General features: G+C 35.7%; 1 protein-coding gene across 1 annotated transcript in view; it reads right to left on the bottom strand.

The window, feature by feature from the left end:
* The window catches only part of LOC120625935 (netrin receptor UNC5B-like), a 120,929-nt gene that overhangs the window by 60,372 nt on the left and 40,820 nt on the right, over positions 1 to 19,737 (bottom strand). The window contains exon 4 of the mRNA XM_039893207.1: positions 2,821 to 3,020. Coding sequence (XP_039749141.1) covers positions 2,821 to 3,020 — 200 coding nt within the window. The remainder of the gene's footprint in view (positions 1 to 2,820; positions 3,021 to 19,737) is intronic.

Raw genomic sequence — 19,737 nt, 5'->3', positions numbered from 1 at the left:
GTGTTTTAAACATGTATGTACATAATTTTGAATTACAATGAACTCTTTGATAGTTACGAAGTTAACTCAGCTACAGTTTTAGCTCATTTTAATTAAAGATATAATAAAACAGCGGGTGTAACAAAAAATATTAACACACTATTAAGGCGAAGTCATTCATCATAAATAACTCGAAGTTATTAACGAATCAAATGCAAATGAGGATTTATCAAGATACTGCGTCGTATTAAGTCATAAAGCTATCAAAAGTCATATCTATAGCTGACTATTAATTAAAAACCCATTGAGAAATGGTTATTAAAGACGATTATGAATAAATTATTAAAATTTTACGTTAATTGATAATGGAAAGTTGTATTCATATAAAATATGTTTAGTGGCAAAAAACAAAAACTTACTTTTAAATTCAAAATTCATTTATTTCAAGTAGGCCTAATATAAACACTTTTGAAATGTCAAGTCTGTCTGTGTGTAGTGACTCTACCACCGGTTCGGAAGGCAGATTCTACCGAGAAGAAGCCGGCACAAAACTCAGCAGATGCTCTTTTGCATTATCTACAATGTACATTTTACATTTTAAAATTCATTTTTCTATCCATATGAGAGATGGTGATAACAAAACTAGGACGCGTTTGGGACCCTCGTAGCTTTAGTTTTAAGTTTACGAATATGGTTATCGCCATCATCTCACTACCGCGTAATACTCATGTAATGTACGAATATCAAAAGTGCCATATATTGGCCTACTTAGTAAAGTTATTTTTGACTTTGACTTTATCTTGTGAGAGATGAAAGCGGAGCCGGATGCTTCCAAGCAACCTTGTCATTAAGAAATTCGTCAAATGTAAAAATAATCCTTAAAAATAATCACTAAGTGTTATCTGCAAGTATACCTGGATGAAATAACACATAGTCTTTCGGTTTGTCTGTCTACCCCTGTGCGTTTTATATAATAATTTAATAATAATTTCTGATAAGAGCTTAATAATAATTTCTGAATTAAAAAACATAACAATTTCATGTAAATAATACGTTAGTTAGCGTTGATAGTTGCGTGTGCAGCGCGCACCTCTAAAATTTCTAAGCAAGCAATTAAAATATCACTTTATTCAAGGAGTGTCGTTGAAGGAAAATATCGTGAGAAAACATTCATGTCGGAGAGTTCTCTATAATGATCACAAAGGTGTGTGGTGTCCACCAATCCTCACTGCGCCAGCGTGGTGGACCTTCCCATTGTGGCAGGAGACCCCTGTCCTGTAGTGTGCCACTAATGGTTCCCATTTCTTAAATAAAGTTCAAAGGGTATTTCTGGGATTTCGACGTAGTTGAATCGTGGTATAAAAATCCAAAATTTTATTGTGGTATGTACCCGTTGAAGTTTATTTAAGAAATGTTGATTTACCACGAAAATCTTTGTTACAAATCTTTAATCACTAATGGTTCGATATGAAGATGAAGATGATAATGATGAATATGTTAGTAAACATAGTTAATAATAACTGATTTGAGATTTAAAATTGTCGAGTTGTCTAATTGTGTGTGTAGTGGACTTCTGTGCCAATTAAAAACTTTTAACTGAAACTAAGATGACAAATTCTAAAAAATATCAGAAAAATATCAAGAATAAATAAATCTTTAAAGTTCCAACACAGCTAGGTAACCCGCTCTTTATAAGAAATCAGTATAGAGTCTTCGTCTATTTAGAAAATAACAGGAAACATTCTCTTACAACAGTAAACGTGAAAATACTCTATCTTTTGAATGGGTGTGATTTGAATGCAATTTATGCAAATGCTATTCGTATTTAGCGGAAAAGCAGTTTCAATATGCGCGGTCGTAAGTTGTTTTGCAATTCAATAAAATGTAAATATATTAATTTCCAGAAAGTCGTGTAAAATAAATGCACAACGCCGTCGTGTATTTTACTAACGCTGATGCGGTATCGGTGAGATGTAGCGTGGAAAGGTTATGTGAATATTCAATGTAGGTAAATGTATTGGTTATTGAAAACACTATTAGAATAGAGTAGAATTGACTGATTTATTTTTAAACACAACTTACAAAAAATAAGCCTTTTTAAAAGAAGAGCTCTAGCTGAGAGAAGAAAATGGAATATATTCCACAGAGTATGCAATGTCAATCATAAACTAAAGAAGCACTATGTATTTTATTAGCCGTTGGCCGCATTATTCGTCGACATATATTACAGTTTTTTACAAATACTGTGGAAACCGTTTATTTTCCTGGAATCTATTTTTAGCAATAATCTATTTTTCTCTCAGTCTTTTTAAGAAAGGACTTTCAAAGACACCATCGCATTTATAATATTAGTAGAGTTTACCCAGAATACTGTTTTCATACTCATTGGTTTTGTTCCATGCGTTTAATCGGATACAGTATGTACTTAACATTAACTCTTAAGGTATACATAAGTTTCGTGCATATCAAGGCCCTGGGATTATTTTCGTTAATTTAATTTAACTACGATACATAATACTTAGTTTTTTAACTTGGAACTATTCATAATACTTTTACGATATTTTTATTAAAGTTTGACTACACATTTCAATATCTTTACCAATATCAAGAGTAATAAATAGCTTTTTGGAATGTTTTAATGTCTAGAATTACGAGTCACTTCTCTGAAAAATCTGTACTTTAATTTATTTAATTTTTAAGGGTTTTGTTAATAAATGATGAAAGTTACTTAAAAAGATCGTTACAAATATTGCTATTTAGCAGTTGGAAAATCTCTCTGGAGATTGACAACAGTGGCCGAGATCGGTCAGCAAACTGGATGTTTGTACAAATTTTACTTGCCTGTAACGTTGCTCTGGATATAAGCAGGTTTCCTTCAGCAGATATAAGCACATTGTGGTCTTGTTGCAATGGTATACCGTGCTTCAGCCAGGATACCCTCGGTGGTGGAGCAGCCGCTGGGGGTGAGCAGCGGAGAGACGCAGCCGAGCCAGCCTCCACTGAAGTTGGTGATGGTGATACCACGAACTGCTTCTTGAGGTCTGGATTGGAAGAAATATAAGGATTTCAAAAACGGTTTATGAAATCAAATACTGGTCGTGTCATGTCAAGTAATAAAATGGTTGTCGTTAGATAGAATAGAAGTTAAAAAAAAATAGAAAATGATTTGCCACAAAAAAAACCGACTTCGGAAATAAATGTTGTATCTATTCATACTATGTGTAAACTACAACTTGCTTTCAGTCTAACGTCATAACTTCTACCAACTTTGACAGAAAATGAAGATGTACGCAGAAATACAGAATATATCTGCGTAACCTTTTCACTATAGGTCTATCGAGGAACACACAGAGTTTTTAGTGGGTGCAAGTCCCACATAACTACTCCGTTTCCCCCAACGGAGTACTATGCGTCAGGCATTTTCTCTGTATAAAAAAAAGGTTGAAGGTAATAAGATGGATGTTTGGAAGCATCCGGCTCAACTTACATCTCTCACTAGATAGAAAAATAAATGTTAAAATTTAAAATGTAAACAGTTGATGTTGATTGTGGTGGTGCTTCAATTCCGTTGTCTGTCTCCGAAACACATAACTAGATAAAATTTAAATGGTACCATTTCGGAAAGCCCTGTCGAACAAAAAAATAACTGTGCAATAATTTTGAGTTATGTCTGAGCATACATAAGAAAAGACAAACATCCGAATTGAGAACCTTCTCCTTTTTGCATTGGCTAAAAAAAAAGATATTTAAATACCAGATTGACAGCGATTGTTCATTAGTTAGGGTAACGATCAATATAATTATTATTATAATGAAGCCCGCATGTGTCGAAATTAATAACGAAATAATCCACGGTATGGAGATCAAACGTCAATTACAATTTATAGGGACACGTGATATCTTCACAGTGCTGGATGCGCGGTAATTCAATAATTGATGTTATTTGTACAATGGATTGCGTATTACGTAATGCTGCCGCTGAATACACGGTGTAAGTTATAAGCGAATTCCAGATATTACTAAAATTATTTTGAAGACCGCCCTGGCGCAGTGGCGAGAGCTGTGGTCATAAGTGGGAAGTCTAAAATTTCGATCCTAGGCAGGGGAAATTCAGTCATTGATAATTTCGGAATTTTCTCTCGTCAACTGGCATTGACAATGGTGCCGCCAAACGATTTGGCGTTTCGGTATGATGTCGCATGGCAACCAATTAGGGATATGAGTTTAATATAAATGCCATACGTCTAATAAGAGTAATTTTTAGTCTATCAAGAAAACAAAATGCTAGAATGTTTTTGATGATATCTGTCATTTTATACGGTGGACCAAACTTCAATATTGTACAACTGCATATAACTTTGAGAAATATTCTTACTCAGAAGTAAATAATAACGTATATTACGTATAAGTTAATAACACTGATATGAAATACACTCGAAATTATTCTTTATTTACTCAAAAACTACTCTTCTATTACAAACTTATACCTGCTTATTACTAAGGGAAAGTAAATGAAGTGAGTCAGAAAGCCGAAAGTAGATTTTCTGTCACTTGTTACTTTTAAAAGCAACATGAAATAAAACACCCAAAATTACCCTCATTATAATATTCTGACAGATTTAATAAAAACCAAGCCTGCGTACATAAAAATTGAACAACCGAATTTTTTTAAATACGCAGGCTTTGTTAGTCAGGATATTATTGAAATTAAATTATCGCTTGCGCTTATTAATTGTGAAAGGAAGTAATTCTTCCCACGTCAATCTTTATAAAAATAGTCTAACAAGACCACCGTTTATATAATGTAGATCGCGTTTTGTCCCATGAACCATAATTGCTCTTCATTAAACAATTAACCGCTGATTTGGCGTGTCCTAGATGATCGGCAGTTAATAAATTAAGGAAATTTGGTTTATCACAAAAGACGATAGACTTATAAAATAGGTAATTACATAAAAAAAAACGTACCATGTAGTACGAAATATCTTATACTTCTGCGACCCTGGTGGATTATATCTTACTTAAGTTAAGTATCACATTTATTTTTTTTAATATACCGCTACAATACACACATCGCCGTCTAGACCCAAAGTAAGCGTAGCTTGTGTTATGGGTACTAAAATGACTGATGAATATTTTTATGCATAATATATATAAATACTTATAATATACAGATAAACACCCAGACACTGAAAAACATTCATGCTAATCACACAAACATTTTCCAGTAGTGGGAATCGAACCCACTGCCTTGGGCCCCCAATTAGGTGGACATCAGGCGAGTCGCATTGTGGAACTCCCTACAACATGTCCAGCAGTGGACGTCAATTGGTTGAAATGATGATGATGATGTTGCAGACAGTTTAAAAAAAAACTTTCATGCTCATCACACAAACATATGCCAGTTGTGGGAATCGAACCCACGGCCATGGACTCAGAAAGCAGGGTCGCTGCATACTGCGCAAATCGGACGTCAAAAAAAATTAGAATATTACGTAAATGTTATACTGAAATCAGCAATACAGTCAGTGGCTTGCATACATGGTATGCACTAAGCGGGAAAATGATATAAAATGAAAAAATCTCCAGTACGAGTCATAAAATAATTTAAGTTTTTATAGCTCGTACAAAAGATTTTCTTCATTTTATATTATCTGCATACCCTGTGCATACTAATACGCAATCACTGTAATTAATAATACCCGTTAGAAAAGGTAAAACAATTGTTAATATTCATTTTAACCATGATTTTATTAACAGATTGAAATCGTTAAGTTACATCATGCCGCGGTACGCTAGTCGGTTTATATCTTTATACCAAAATAAAAGAACTTTGGATTTTGATTTAACTAATGGTATTAAAGAGTATAAAAGGAGACAGAACAATGCTAAAAAGCTCTACTGCTTTAATAGGCAAGATTTCATTGTTTTACTAATTTCCTTATGAAGTTGCTCGTCATCAAAGCCCGGATGTACTCATAAAAATTGGCCAGATGTTCCCGGACGCCTTCAAATTGGAGCAATTTCGAGGAAATCCGTCATAGAATTCATACCAACCGTTTTACGATTTAATTAAATTTTTTGTACATTTTATCAATTAAATAATCTGTTACATTTAGATATAAATTCTATCTAAATACAAATAATAACACGTAAATTTAATTATATCAAATCCTTAGGTACCTATTGAAAAATAAATGCGAAAGAGTGTTTGTTTGTCCTTCCTTTGCGCCCTAACTAACGATCAATATTATTTTTTATATAGTACAGAGAGACGGAGTAGGTATAGGATGGAGATAAGGGTGGAGAGTAGGACGGAGAGTAACATAGGCCATTTTATATTGCAGGAAAACAAACGGATCCCACGGGATTTGCAGGGAGTAATAAACGCAGAAGAAAAACGCGGGCAATACCTAGTCAAAAAAGTTTGAAATTAAATATATATATATTAATTTGAAGCGGTGATATGGCGCAGTGGGTAGGAGCTCGACTTTACTTTCGAGGGGCCGTTTATAAGTTATTTAAGTTTTAAGTAGTAATTACATCACGTGCAAGCTCGCATATGCTAGCTAGTAGATCTGCACGCAATTCTTCATGCACCATTACTCGAACAAAGTGACAAGTGAAAAACATTTTGGAGCGCATCAACCAAGAATAGTTTGATAAGTCCCGCGAAGTGCCACATAAATTACAAATGTTTTGAAATGAAACTAATATTCCCTAGTTCACGTACACTTGGTGCAAAATGAACGTTTCAACTCTTGAGTGCTTTAAGCGGAGCGGAGCTATAAATCTGGCGAGTGTACGCTCCATTACTCGGCCGCGTCCCGATGTATTGCCACTGCTTAGCAATCGTACAGTTCAATAACGCATGATAAAAAGTTCACGCTATCTTTGCGGCAGAATTGAATGCCTTAGAAAAATTTAATTTTATAAAGAAAATAATCTGTCTATATCAATATCCGCTAACTTCATATCAATAAACAAAAGAAAACTTCACAATCAAATTACATAACTAAAAAATAACACAGTAACGCAGTGTTTCCCAATTTGGATCGACTTGTTACATAGATAAACTGGAGTTAATAACTGGAAAGTTAAGGAAGAGATTATACTCGAGCTTACGAATTCGATATTACAATCGCTTAACTTCAAATATAAAACCATTCTAAACGTTAAGTTAATATATAGTTATGTTTGTATTATTATAATCACATTCCAAACGATATCACTATAAATTTACATTTGCTTGCACAAAAATAAAATAAATTTATATTTGGCTGTTTGTTACGCAAGTGACTGCTAAATAGTTTATGGGCTCTGCACAACTAAATTTCTGAAGGAATCCTCCCATATCTATTGCAGCGTATGCCCATCTGTATAATATCTAAACTATGGTACGTCTATGTGATATGTTTGCTTAGCTGTCGGCCTCTGTACTGCGGTTGTTTTAAAAGAGATTTGCTAAGTCTATTGTTTGTTCTCCATGCATTTTCAACTAGCCGGGAATAATTGTATGCAGTGCTTTGTGGCTTAGATGACCGTTTTGTAAACTGCGGTAGCCCAGAAACAGCAATATATACAAGGCCTAGGCCAAGTTGGAAGGAAGGTTCTATCCTTTTTTTTTTCATAATGATAAAATGCCTGACCATGAAAACTTTGTGTACCCCTCGAACAACGTATAGGTGACAGTCAGTTGCGTGCATAAAGCAAGAAGATGGTGTAAAGTAGAAAAAACCTCTCTAAGTAGGTAGAAAAATCGTCTTCCTTTACAATTTATATGAGAAATATAGGGTAGGTAGTGCTTTTGTGCATGTATGAAGTGCACGCCACTGGTAAGAGGTGCACTTGCATATTCACCGTACTCGGTGAAAAAAAACTCTACTACTGCTACTAATGACGTGCTCATATTATACTATACCCTACTATATTCTACTATTACTAATATTAATAGTATACCCAGTATAATAAATATACCGGAAAACATCCGGTATATATTTTGCTTGATAAATCCTCATTAATCTGTGGTCGAAGTAATAGATAATGGCTACACTATGGATTTCCATCCTCCATTTTTTATATTTCCGCATCCTTATCTGCCCGCATCACGCCGCCAATTAGTTGCACACCTATATCCGCGGCAAACGCACGTCAATCTTCCGCTCATCCATTCAATAAAACCGCATGGTCGGCCGGCCAAAGAACCTTATACTGGACGATTAATAGTATTTAAACCTACATCAGTGCTTTAGTGTTTAGTGATAACCTGTGAAACCTTGTGAAGTGACGAGAAATCAAGAGAACTGCATTACGACGAACTGTAAGTCCACGTGCAAATACTTTTCTGTCCAACCCTAGTTATCCTTTGTTCTATATCCTTTAAAGCCATAGTTTAAACATTAAAAAGGGGAAAAGAATCCAGCAAAACCTAAAATATACAGTCCACTAAATTTACAAAGAAAATAAATACCATTTTATGGTGATGATTCCCCGAAAGTAAAAATGGCGTCACCATAAAATTTGGTCACTTCGAGCCGATTTCATAAAAAATATTTGATCACTTCCATCGAATTTCATAAATTTTAGTCATTCGATCCGAAGATCGGCCGATTCGATTTAAATTCATAATTTTAGGATTTAAATTATCGTTAATCATTACATTCTATGACTTTAAAGTTCGGAATTATTATTAGTCTATGCAACTTAAAGTACGCCATATTGTAGGTATTCACTAGTTCAGTTTGTAAGTTTAATACCGCTAAGATATTGTCTACATAATAGATTTAACGTTTTGTTTACTAAGTAAAGAAATACTAAGTATTTTATAATTATATATCTCTTTTCCGCACCGCTTGCTTAGTATTTCTATATAGTTTTACCCCGCTACTTAGTATTAAAAACGGATGAATCGTAGGTAAAGATATCTATTTCAAACGCATCATACCTACCAAACAATGCGCTCGGCCGCAGTCGTTTTTGTCGCTCGCTGCATTCAAGGTCACGCATGACCGCTAACTTGTTAATTGTTATACCTAGTTCTTTGCCCGGTTTAGTTTTTAAAATAGCATTATAACGCTTTTATTTAACCGCTCGCGTCTATAAAGGGGTTGTGTGTTTATTATTATAAGACTGCAACTACTTTATATATTTTACGCATTTCTTGACGCATTTGCAAACACATATACACCTTTTTTATTATATTTTTATTTTTATAATTCGGTTTACTCCTTCAAAATGAATAAACCAGAGTCGGTTTCTTCACCAAGTCCATATAGCAAGGAAGAATGTAAGTTACGGTTGTTGGAAGGCAAACGGGACGTTATATTTGCTCGTATGCAAAGAATGTTTGACACCGCTATTCAAGTCGAATCGGACAGCAGTAAGCTGCCTTCTTTATTGTCTCAGGCTTCAAACATAGACACTTTACGCAAAGAGTTTGAGTTAAATTTAGATTTATTCAATGAGGCGCAGTTAATGTTGAATCCAAAGGCTATGATTAATTACCAATCGTGGACTTCATTTGAAGAAATGTTTTGCTATGTCAAACAAATAATGGAGCGTCACTCTAATGTTGATAATACGAGTTCAGAGAATGACAGCGCACGTCCTATCTCTAGTTTTCCTAAATTAAAATCCCATCTTCCGCCTATAGACTTAATGGAGTTTGACGGTCAGTTAACTAAATTTCCTTTGTTCTACCAGCAGTTTAAAAACATGATACATGATAATCCTAACTTAACCAATAATGAAAAGGTATTTTATTTAGTTGGTAGGTTAAAAGGGAAAGCTGCATCTGTATGTGCAGGATTGCCAGCCACCGCAGAAAATTATCCTATTATTTGGGAGGCGTTAATACAAAAATACGACGATCCGCGTTCGTTAGCCTGCGCTTATTTAAACCAATTATTGCAATTTAAACCGCTTGCTAGTACTAATGCTAATTCATTAGATAGCTTTATAAATACATTTAATTCTTCAGTAGAAGCTCTCAAACAATTAAAAATCGATCTTACTGATTTTATATTCTTTCACTTAGCCACGCTTAAATTAGATGCTGATACAGTTAAAATGTTTGAGATAATAAATCGCAAAAAACAAATTCCTACCTATAGGAGTCTTATAGAATTTGTGAAGGAACAGAATAAAGTAATGTCGCGCTCTCTTAATAAAGGATTAGAATTACCTCAAAATAGATATAAGGGGAATTCGATTCCGAAGCCTTCTACCAAAAGTTTTGTAAGTACAGAAACTGTAAATACTTTAAATAGTGCAGCTTGCAGTTTGTGTAAAATTGGTCAACACACACATCTTTATTCTTGCCCTGCATTTATGAAGTTGTCTCCGCATGAGCGGCATTTACATGTAAAAAATAATAACTTTTGTAACCGATGTTTATCGACTCATCATAAAACTTTAAACTGCTCTTCTCAGCGAAACTGTAAAAGGTGCTCATCGGCATCACATCATACTGAATTGCATTTTGAACGCAACAATTACAACGCTAAAGATTTATTACCTAAAACGTCCAAATCTAACATAGGTAAACCGCCCTCATCTCCTAACGCAATTAATTCGCCTCGCGTGTCATCAGTTATTACTGAGGCACCTTCGACAAGCTCCTCTAGTGAAAATACACTAAATAAAAATAATTTTATATCTCAGACCACAAATACCACTTTGGTATGTAACGTATCATATGATTGTTTAGAACGCGTCACAACAACCACTTTGTTAGGTACTGCGAAAATAAGAGTGTATGACAAAAATAATTGTGCACATCTTATAAGATGCCTAGTGGATCCCGCATCGCAAAGAGATTACGTTTCAATTAGTTGCTGTGAAAAATATTCGCTACCTATTAGCTTTCAGAGTCGTTTTTCTGAAGTTCAAGGCATCGGCGGAGTATCGCAAAAAATAATTGGTGTTTCAGAATTTACGTTTAAATCTCGTTTTAATGATGCGAATGAATACTCAATACGCCCTCTTGTAGTTGAGCGAATCACTTCTCAACTGCCTGACTCTCATGTAGACATCACAGCCATTGATGGTCTTATTAAAAATTTACCTCTGGCTGATGATGATTTTGCAGAACCTGGTCCAATTGATATATTACTAGGGGTAAATGTGTATCGCAAAATAGCAATGGCTGATAAAATAAATGGTTATGAAAATATGCCTTCCGCATTTGAAACCTCTTTGGGTTATATAATTATGGGCGATGCACCTATTTTATCTAAACCTAATAATTCCCGCGCTTTGTGTTTTTTCACGAGTGAACCTTTAGATAAAATGTTAGAGAGATTTTGGACAATAGAAGAGCCTCCTTCCCGCAAATTCTTAAGTCCTGATGAACAAAGGTGTGAGGACATATATACGGCTTCCACTGTACGCCAACAGGACGGAGCATATTCGGTAGATCTTCCCTTTAAAGAAGATCCTAATTTATTAGGTGATTCGTATTTTACCGCAAAGAAGCGTTTTCTCAATCTGGAAAAACGATTCATTAGAGATCCCGAACTTCATATTAGATATAATGAAGTTATTAAGGATTACCTTGATAAGGGTATCCTCAAACGCTTACCACCTGATGAACCTGCTTCACCAGGTTATATCTTAGCGCATCATCCAGTGATACGCGAAGACAAGAGTACCAAGGTACGAATCGTACTAGATGGTTCTTGTCCCACTGATTATTCTCTTCTTAAAATAGAAGAACCCTCCGCAAATAGGAAATTATCTTTAAATGATATTTTGTATACTGGTTGCAATTTGCAAGCAGACATATTTAACATTCTTTTGAATGTCCGCATTTTCCGCATCGCATTTTTTGCTGACGTCCGACAAATGTATTTGTCTATATATGTCAATTCTCCGCACCGCAAATATCAACGCATTATTTATCGATCTTCACCAAAGGACCCACTTGAAATGTATGAATTTACTCGAGTGACCTTTGGTCTCCGCTCATCGCCCTTTTTGGCATTACGCACACTGCGCCAGCTGGCTAGTGACGAACGCCAGCAATGGCCTCTCGCTGCATCAGTGGTTGAGAGAGACGTCTACATGGACGACCTAGCTTCTTCCGCCTCATCTCTAGATGAAGCGGTAAAGATAGCTCAAGAGTTGATACAACTGTTTAAGGCTGGTGGATTTGACTTAGTGAAATGGACCAGCAATTCGACTGAATTGCTCGGACACATTCCTTCATTTCACCGCCAATCTGAGTCGATCTGTCTTGACACTGATGACTCTTTTAAGATTCTTGGTCTTCATTGGCTTCCCGCATCTGATGAATTTATTTTTAGAGTTTCGCAACCGCAAGGTGTTTGTACCAAAAGAGCTATACTTTCAGCTACCGCGCGTCTTTATGACGTTCTAGGTCTTGTTGGTCCAGTCATTTTATTCGCTAAATTACTCATAAAGGAGTTATGGCTTCTAAAAATAGGATGGGACGAGTGTCCCCCTCAACACATATGTGAAAGATGGCAAAATTATATAATTGAACTGCCTATTATTCAGAATCTTAAGTATCCTCGTCATGTTGGAATAGAAGACACTTCTGAAATTTATCTTCTCGCATTCTCTGACGCTAGTGAGCAAGCATTTGGCTCTGTTTTATACTTATACGTTAAAAACAGAAATCAAAGGCCTATAATTACACTTATTTGCTCTAAATCCCGCGTAGCACCGGTAAAACCAACGGTCACGCTAGCTAGGTTAGAGTTAAATGGAATAGTATTGCTTGCTCGACTTGTAAATTCAGTATATAATATATTGTCAACCCGCATAAAAGTAAAGGAAGTACTCGCGTTTTCTGATTCAGAAGTCGCCCTTTGTTGGGCACTCTCTTCGCCACACAGGTTTAATACATATGTGGCTAACCGCATCTCTCAAATTCATACGCTATTGACATCAATTAAGGTGAACTTTTATCACATACCTGGTGTTCAAAACCCCGCGGACTGTGTGTCTCGTGGCCTTATGCCCACACAGTTTTCAAAACACGACCTTTGGTTTAAGGGTCCCCCATGGTTGTCTTTATCTTCAGAAGAGTGGCCCATAATAAAGTTTTCCTCTCATCAGGTTTCTTCATTACCTGAGGAGAAAACTACAACGCACTTAATAATATCGCACGATGAATATACAATTATAAAGCTTGGATCTAAATGTTCTTCTTGGACTAAATTTCTTCACGCCACGATTTATGTACTCAGATTCATGAAAAAACTTCCGCGCAGAGATATTATTACAGCTGAAGATATCAATGCAGCTGAATTACTGATAATTCGCACAATACAACGCTCAGTCTTTCAGACTGATATTGACAACATTAAAAATAATAAACCATGTTCGTCAAAATTACGAAAATTATTTCCTTTTGTTTCTGAGGACATTCTTCGGGTGGGTGGACGTCTTGCTTACTCGTCGTTAGATTACTCGCATAAACACCCAATTTTATTACCCAAGAAGGGACACATAATAGATCTGTTAATTGATCACTATCATCGTAATCATTCACACGCTGGCCCTCAATTGCTTCTGTCTATATTGAGACAAAAATATTGGATATTATCCGCTCGTTGTGTGGTACGTCAACGCATACATGAGTGCAATGCATGTTTTAGGCATAATCCTAAGCCTACATTTCCACTTATGTCTGACCTTCCTAAGTGTAGGATAGAGAAAAGTAAGGCATTCCTACACACAGGTGTAGATTACGCTGGACCTCTCTATATCACATTGACTAGGAAACGCGGCATACGTAGTCAGAAGGCATATATATGCCTATTTGTTTGTTTGGTTACAAAGGCGGTTCATATAGAGCTAGCCTCTGATCTGAGTTCCTCCGCCTTCTTAAATTGTTTTAAAAGATTCCAGGCCAGGAGAGGAAATTGCGAAGTCCTGTATTCAGACCAAGGGACCAATTTCGTTTCATCCAAGGCTTATTTGAATGAGTTACATACCTTTTTAAAGTCAGAAGATTATTATAAGGACTTTAGTTCCGAATTAGCTAAATATCGTATAGATTGGAAACTTAATGCACCAACTGCAAGCCATTTTGGAGGAGTCTGGGAGAGTAATATTAAAAGTGTTAAAACTCTACTTTTTCGCGTAATCGGCAAACAAATTCTGACATACGAGGAAATGCTTACTGTACTTAATGAAATTGAGGCTGTACTTAACAGTCGACCTCTGTATGTTTTAAGTTCAGATCCCTCTGAACCCTCCGCGCTAACGCCTTCGCATTTTCTTTCAACCGTACCTTTGGAATTCATTCCAGCTCCAGACGTAACTGGAGAACGCGCCGGTCTTTTGTCTAGATTTTCTTTATTGGATTCTCTGGTTCAGTCATTCTGGAAGAGATTCAGAACGGAATATCTGCACAATTTGCAAGTGCGTCAAAAGTGGAACACTCCCACGAATCCGCTTACAATAGGGACTGTTGTGATAGTTATTGTACAAAACGCGCCGCCCTTACAGTGGCCACTTGGGGTCATTACTAAGGTGCTACCTGGCAAAGATGGAGTTGTCCGCGTAGTTCAAATAAAAACTAAGAACGGGACTTATATCCGGCCTATCGTTAAGTTATGTCCGCTGCCAACTCAATAATTTTTATCACTAGTTCTCATTTAATCTTATTATGTTTTAGTTAATTTATTTTATTTTTCTTTATGCATTACTCTTGTATAGTATACTTACAATATTAGGTCGTATTATAAGTTGCAATTATGTTTATATCCGTTTTATGAAGGGTTCCTTCATGTCCGGGGGGATGCTTGATAAATCCTCATTAATCTGTGGTCGAAGTAATAGATAATGGCTACACTATGGATTTCCATCCTCCATTTTTTATATTTCCGCATCCTTATCTGCCCGCATCACGCCGCCAATTAGTTGCACACCTATATCCGCGGCAAACGCACGTCAATCTTCCGCTCATCCATTCAATAAAACCGCATGGTCGGCCGGCCAAAGAACCTTATACTGGACGATTAATAGTATTTAAACCTACATCAGTGCTTTAGTGTTTAGTGATAACCTGTGAAACCTTGTGAAGTGACGAGAAATCAAGAGAACTGCATTACGACGAACTGTAAGTCCACGTGCAAATACTTTTCTGTCCAACCCTAGTTATCCTTTGTTCTATATCCTTTAAAGCCATAGTTTAAACATTAAAAAGGGGAAAAGAATCCAGCAAAACCTAAAATATACAGTCCACTAAATTTACAAAGAAAATAAATACCATTTTATGGTGATGATTCCCCGAAAGTAAAAATGGCGTCACCATATTTAATATACTGAGTTAATGGGAGCCCACTCCGTAGTCACTGCGGGGTGTAATAAGGGAGCTAAAATGTTTTTTTTTTTTCGTATGAGCTGATAATCGATAGTCTTAAAGATTTATAAACCGTTAAAGGTTTTTCAACTTTAACCTTAAATTATAATTTAAAATTGCGCCGAAGTTTAAAAGCCTCAAAGGTTAATTAGTGGGCATGTTCGACTAAGGCTGACAAGGTCCTGGGGGCGATTCCCAAGTCAGGCCGACACTCTATGTGTAAGTTTTTTCTGCCATCCCTCTTCATCAGAAAGTTTGTATAACCTGCAGTCCATGTCCACGTTGAAAAGCCCTAGCTAATCATTTTCCTGCTTTTCTTGGCACGAAAATCCCGCTTTCCGATAAAAGGGCAGGACTATGTCTAGCATGGGCAGCATGGAAAGGAGACAATTATTTCCCCGGGGAAAGAATATAAAATTTTCTTCTCCCACAGCTTTATTAACTCTCAGAGCACTGGCGCACAAGTGGAAATAACATCCAAATAATATATGTGTATTAATAAACGGGGGTAAACTTCTCCTATTCCATGTTCCCGTGCTTTAGCAGGTGGTTACTTGTATTATATCCCTTGTCGGGGGATATAATCAGGGGATATAATCGGGGGATATAATTTTTGTCTCCTTTAGGTGCTAGCGTTGCAGTAGTGGGACATCAAATACCAACCAATCGGTAATTTTATATTTTATATATATAAAAGAGAAAGCGTGTGGGTATGTTCCGTATAGGCTCCGAAACGGCTGGACCGATTTCAGTGAAACTTTCAGCGGATCATATCTCCGGATTGACCGGAGTAATCCTGTAAAGTTTGGTGACGATCGGAGCACTCCTATTTTTGAACTGTCAAACACAGCTTTGATTTACTATGAAGATATTCTATTTTTGGGTGTACATGGGTCTAGATAATGATCTCACTCGAGAAGAGAATAGAAGAGAATGAATACGGAGAGAAATATATGATTTAATATATTATGAGACAAAAATTAAAATTTTAATGATGTAAGATTATTGTTTAAATAAAATAAAGCAAAATCTAGACCGGCGAAGCAGGCTGGGTACGCTAGTAATAAATAATAATGAATATACTACGACAATACACACATCGCCATCTAGACCCAAAGTAAGCTTGTGTTATGGCTGATGAATATTTTTATGAATAATATAAATAAATAATTATATTATACAGATAAGCACAAAGACACTGAAAAATACTTATGTTCATCACACAAAAAATTTCCAGTTGTGGGAATCCAACCCACGGCCTTGGACTCAGAAAGCATGGTCGCTGCCCACTGCACCAGTCGGCCGTCAATTAAACACACAGCGATTAATCTAACTGTAATATGATTTATCGGTTCAATAATGCAGTACTTATAATTAATGAGAAATAATAATTTTGCCCGCAGTTGTAAAAGACACGGCGCAAGACAGATGCAATAAATTGTTAGCCGACATTATTAAAAGCACACAACGCAAGTCAAAACAAATAAATCCCCGACACTATAAATTATTAACCACAAAGTGTACTTTGTTTTTTGGAAGCACTTAAAGATTCGCAAAACAAAACATCTGCTTCCACGCATTTGCGGCGCAAATTCTTTTATCTTAACCGCTTCTTTTGAGACTAAATTCCCGATACAATTTTCTCACGTTCTACTTCAATGTATCCAAAGTTAACATATTCATTCATAGAAAAAGCTTATTCAAAAGACACAGATTTCAAAAATTCTAATCCTGGTATAGAAGTAGATTTTATAAAAGCGATAAAGAGGGTTCGACACTAAAAAATCATTTATATTCGATTTATATCAATATTTAGAAGGCAGTTTTCCTTTAAAATTACACTAACAAATATTGACAACAATAACTTATCATAATTAAAGAGATTTAGTTAATTAAAACAGTGGAATAGGAAATCGACAAGAGCAACGCTAAATTTAAAATGTAACATTAATTGATCTAATCTTCGACAGAAACTACAAACCAACACTTTTGTTTTTTATGTAAAAAACAAAAAAATGAGTGTCTTTGCAAATGCACTGGTTTAAAATTAATTAAATGCAAAGGAATTGAAACCCGAAGCCCTTCACAAAGAAACTAGAAAATCTATTTAAAAAATATATTCGGTACCTACAAAGTTGCAAATATTCTTACAATAGGAATCGAAACCATACAGATAAACGTGTTAAACTACAAATACAAAAGAACTTCAAACGTATTCAAAAATCTATTTTCCTAATTTTAAATAGTGAAATGCCTCATTTGAATTCTTTTGAAGCTCTGAAAGGCAATCTCCTAAAGCAACAAACACTTCCAAAGGCAAAAGAACGAGATGCTAACGCTTGGCAGACTACCAAACACTCCAGATTAAGTACACATTGAAATCAAGTTTCAACGCAACACAACTTCAAAGTTCAAACACGTTGAAGTAAAAACTTAGAAAATTTGGCGACAGCGACATCAAAATAGGCATTCACAGTTGAAACTCATAAGCGTCTAAATATACATGAGACAGAAGAGAATTAGAAATTCCCACTTGCTTCTAATTGCGCGAAGCAACCGTGTGTAATAGAAACGTCTCTAAATTTCCATTCTGACAGTTTTAATTGTTCTCCGAGAGCTTTAAATACGCTCTCAAGTGGTATCCATGTAGCTATTAATGATGATACCTACAGGATCGCGCGTGTAAAATTGTCTCAGCTAAGACTTCTTGTTAAAGATTTACAAGCTGACGTACTTTACTCAATCTCCAAAGTACGTTGGAAGTTTAATGGCGTAACACATGTTACAGCTAAAAGGCCTATATATTTTGTACTGGCAAGAGAGCGACATTAAATTTTATTTTGCTGGATTAATATGTTATTTATCGTAACAAATGTTAAGAGTACCTACTAATAACTATCATTCTTTATGATGGATTGTGTGAATAAATTATGTTGATGAGAGAAAAAAGAATACATAAGTAATGAAGGTTATTATTGCAAAGGCTTTCATTGTTGTACGAGTGGTATTTTTGATATCATCATCATATCAACCCATTATCACGGCTCACTACAGGGCACGGGTCCCCAACAATGAGAAGGGAGGACCTCTCTGGCCAAGTGAGGACCGGTAGACTTCACGGCAATCATGCCCGTTAGAAAGCAATGATAAGGTCTAGGTTGGTCTAGGTTCTACCTTGAAGGTACACATGTTATACGAGGCGGGAAACACAGTTGCCGTTTGCTAAAAAAAATTACTTTAGGTACTATATTTACCAGTAAAAATAAATATTTTTTACAATGCAATACTATTACGTTCACATGGTTATATTTGAAAGTTGCAAGCGTATTATTTCAGAACTGCCAGGTCTGATGGGCGTAAATGATAAGTGGCAAGTAACACCGGTGGCGGAGAGTTCGCGCGATGCTATAAATCCAGCCAGCAACGTTTCATTTCCTGAATAAGATTCGTACCAAGTGAACCGGGTAGATATAGTGAAACACGGCCTCCTAGGCTGCTTTATATGGAAATCTATCGTGGGTACATAAATCAAAAGGATTAAACGGATACTCTAATTAGAATTATACGATTTGTGGACGCAAGAACTGTATATAAACAGAAACACAGTAATATATCTATTTTCTTAGTTTTTCCGCTTTACAATTGTAAGAATAGCATGAAATAATTAATAAATAAACAAACTTCAACAATACACACATCGCCATCTAGTCCAAAAGTAAGCGTAGCTTGTGTTATGGGTACTAAGATAGCTGATGTATAGTTTTATGAATATAATACACATAAATACTTATAATATACAGATTAACACACAGACACTGAAAAATATTCATGTTAATCACACAACATTTTTTTTCTGATGTGGGAATCGAACCCACGGCCTTGGACGTAGAAAGCAGGGTCGCTATTGCGCCAACCGGCTGTTTGCGCAGTGTGAAAGGGTCTTATAATTCGTCGTTAATAAGTTACTTTCATTATAAATATAAAGATATTTATAATTAAACTATGTTATACCCACGAAGTAAAACTAAAATAAATTCTTTTTTCTTTTAGTTTTAGCTCTACAAGTTAGCCCTTGACTGCAATCTCACTATTTACTGAGTATGTACAGTTATATAAAACCCATACCAATAATCTGTTTGTACACGACATCGTACCGGAACGCTAAATAGCTTAGCGGCACGTCTTTGTCGTTTGGGTGATAAATACCAACATACAGAAATAATAAATTCCCATATTGCTCCTGCCAGGAGTCGATCACGGGACCTCTACCTAAAAACCCCAGCACTCACCTTTGTGCCAGGGGTACGTCAAACTTAATAACGCCTAAAAGTTTTTTATATCGGTTACCATTTGTAAAATATATGTATTAGTACCAAGAATAAGAAATCTATATGAACTTTTGTTTATATCTCGTATGATTC

The sequence above is a fragment of the Pararge aegeria genome, chromosome 8, assembly GCF_905163445.1.
Source record: "Pararge aegeria chromosome 8, ilParAegt1.1, whole genome shotgun sequence".
Classification (NCBI taxonomy): domain Eukaryota; kingdom Metazoa; phylum Arthropoda; class Insecta; order Lepidoptera; family Nymphalidae; genus Pararge; species Pararge aegeria.
Note: the sequence above shows the minus strand (reverse complement) of the source record. Positions and strands in the feature narration are given on the sequence as shown.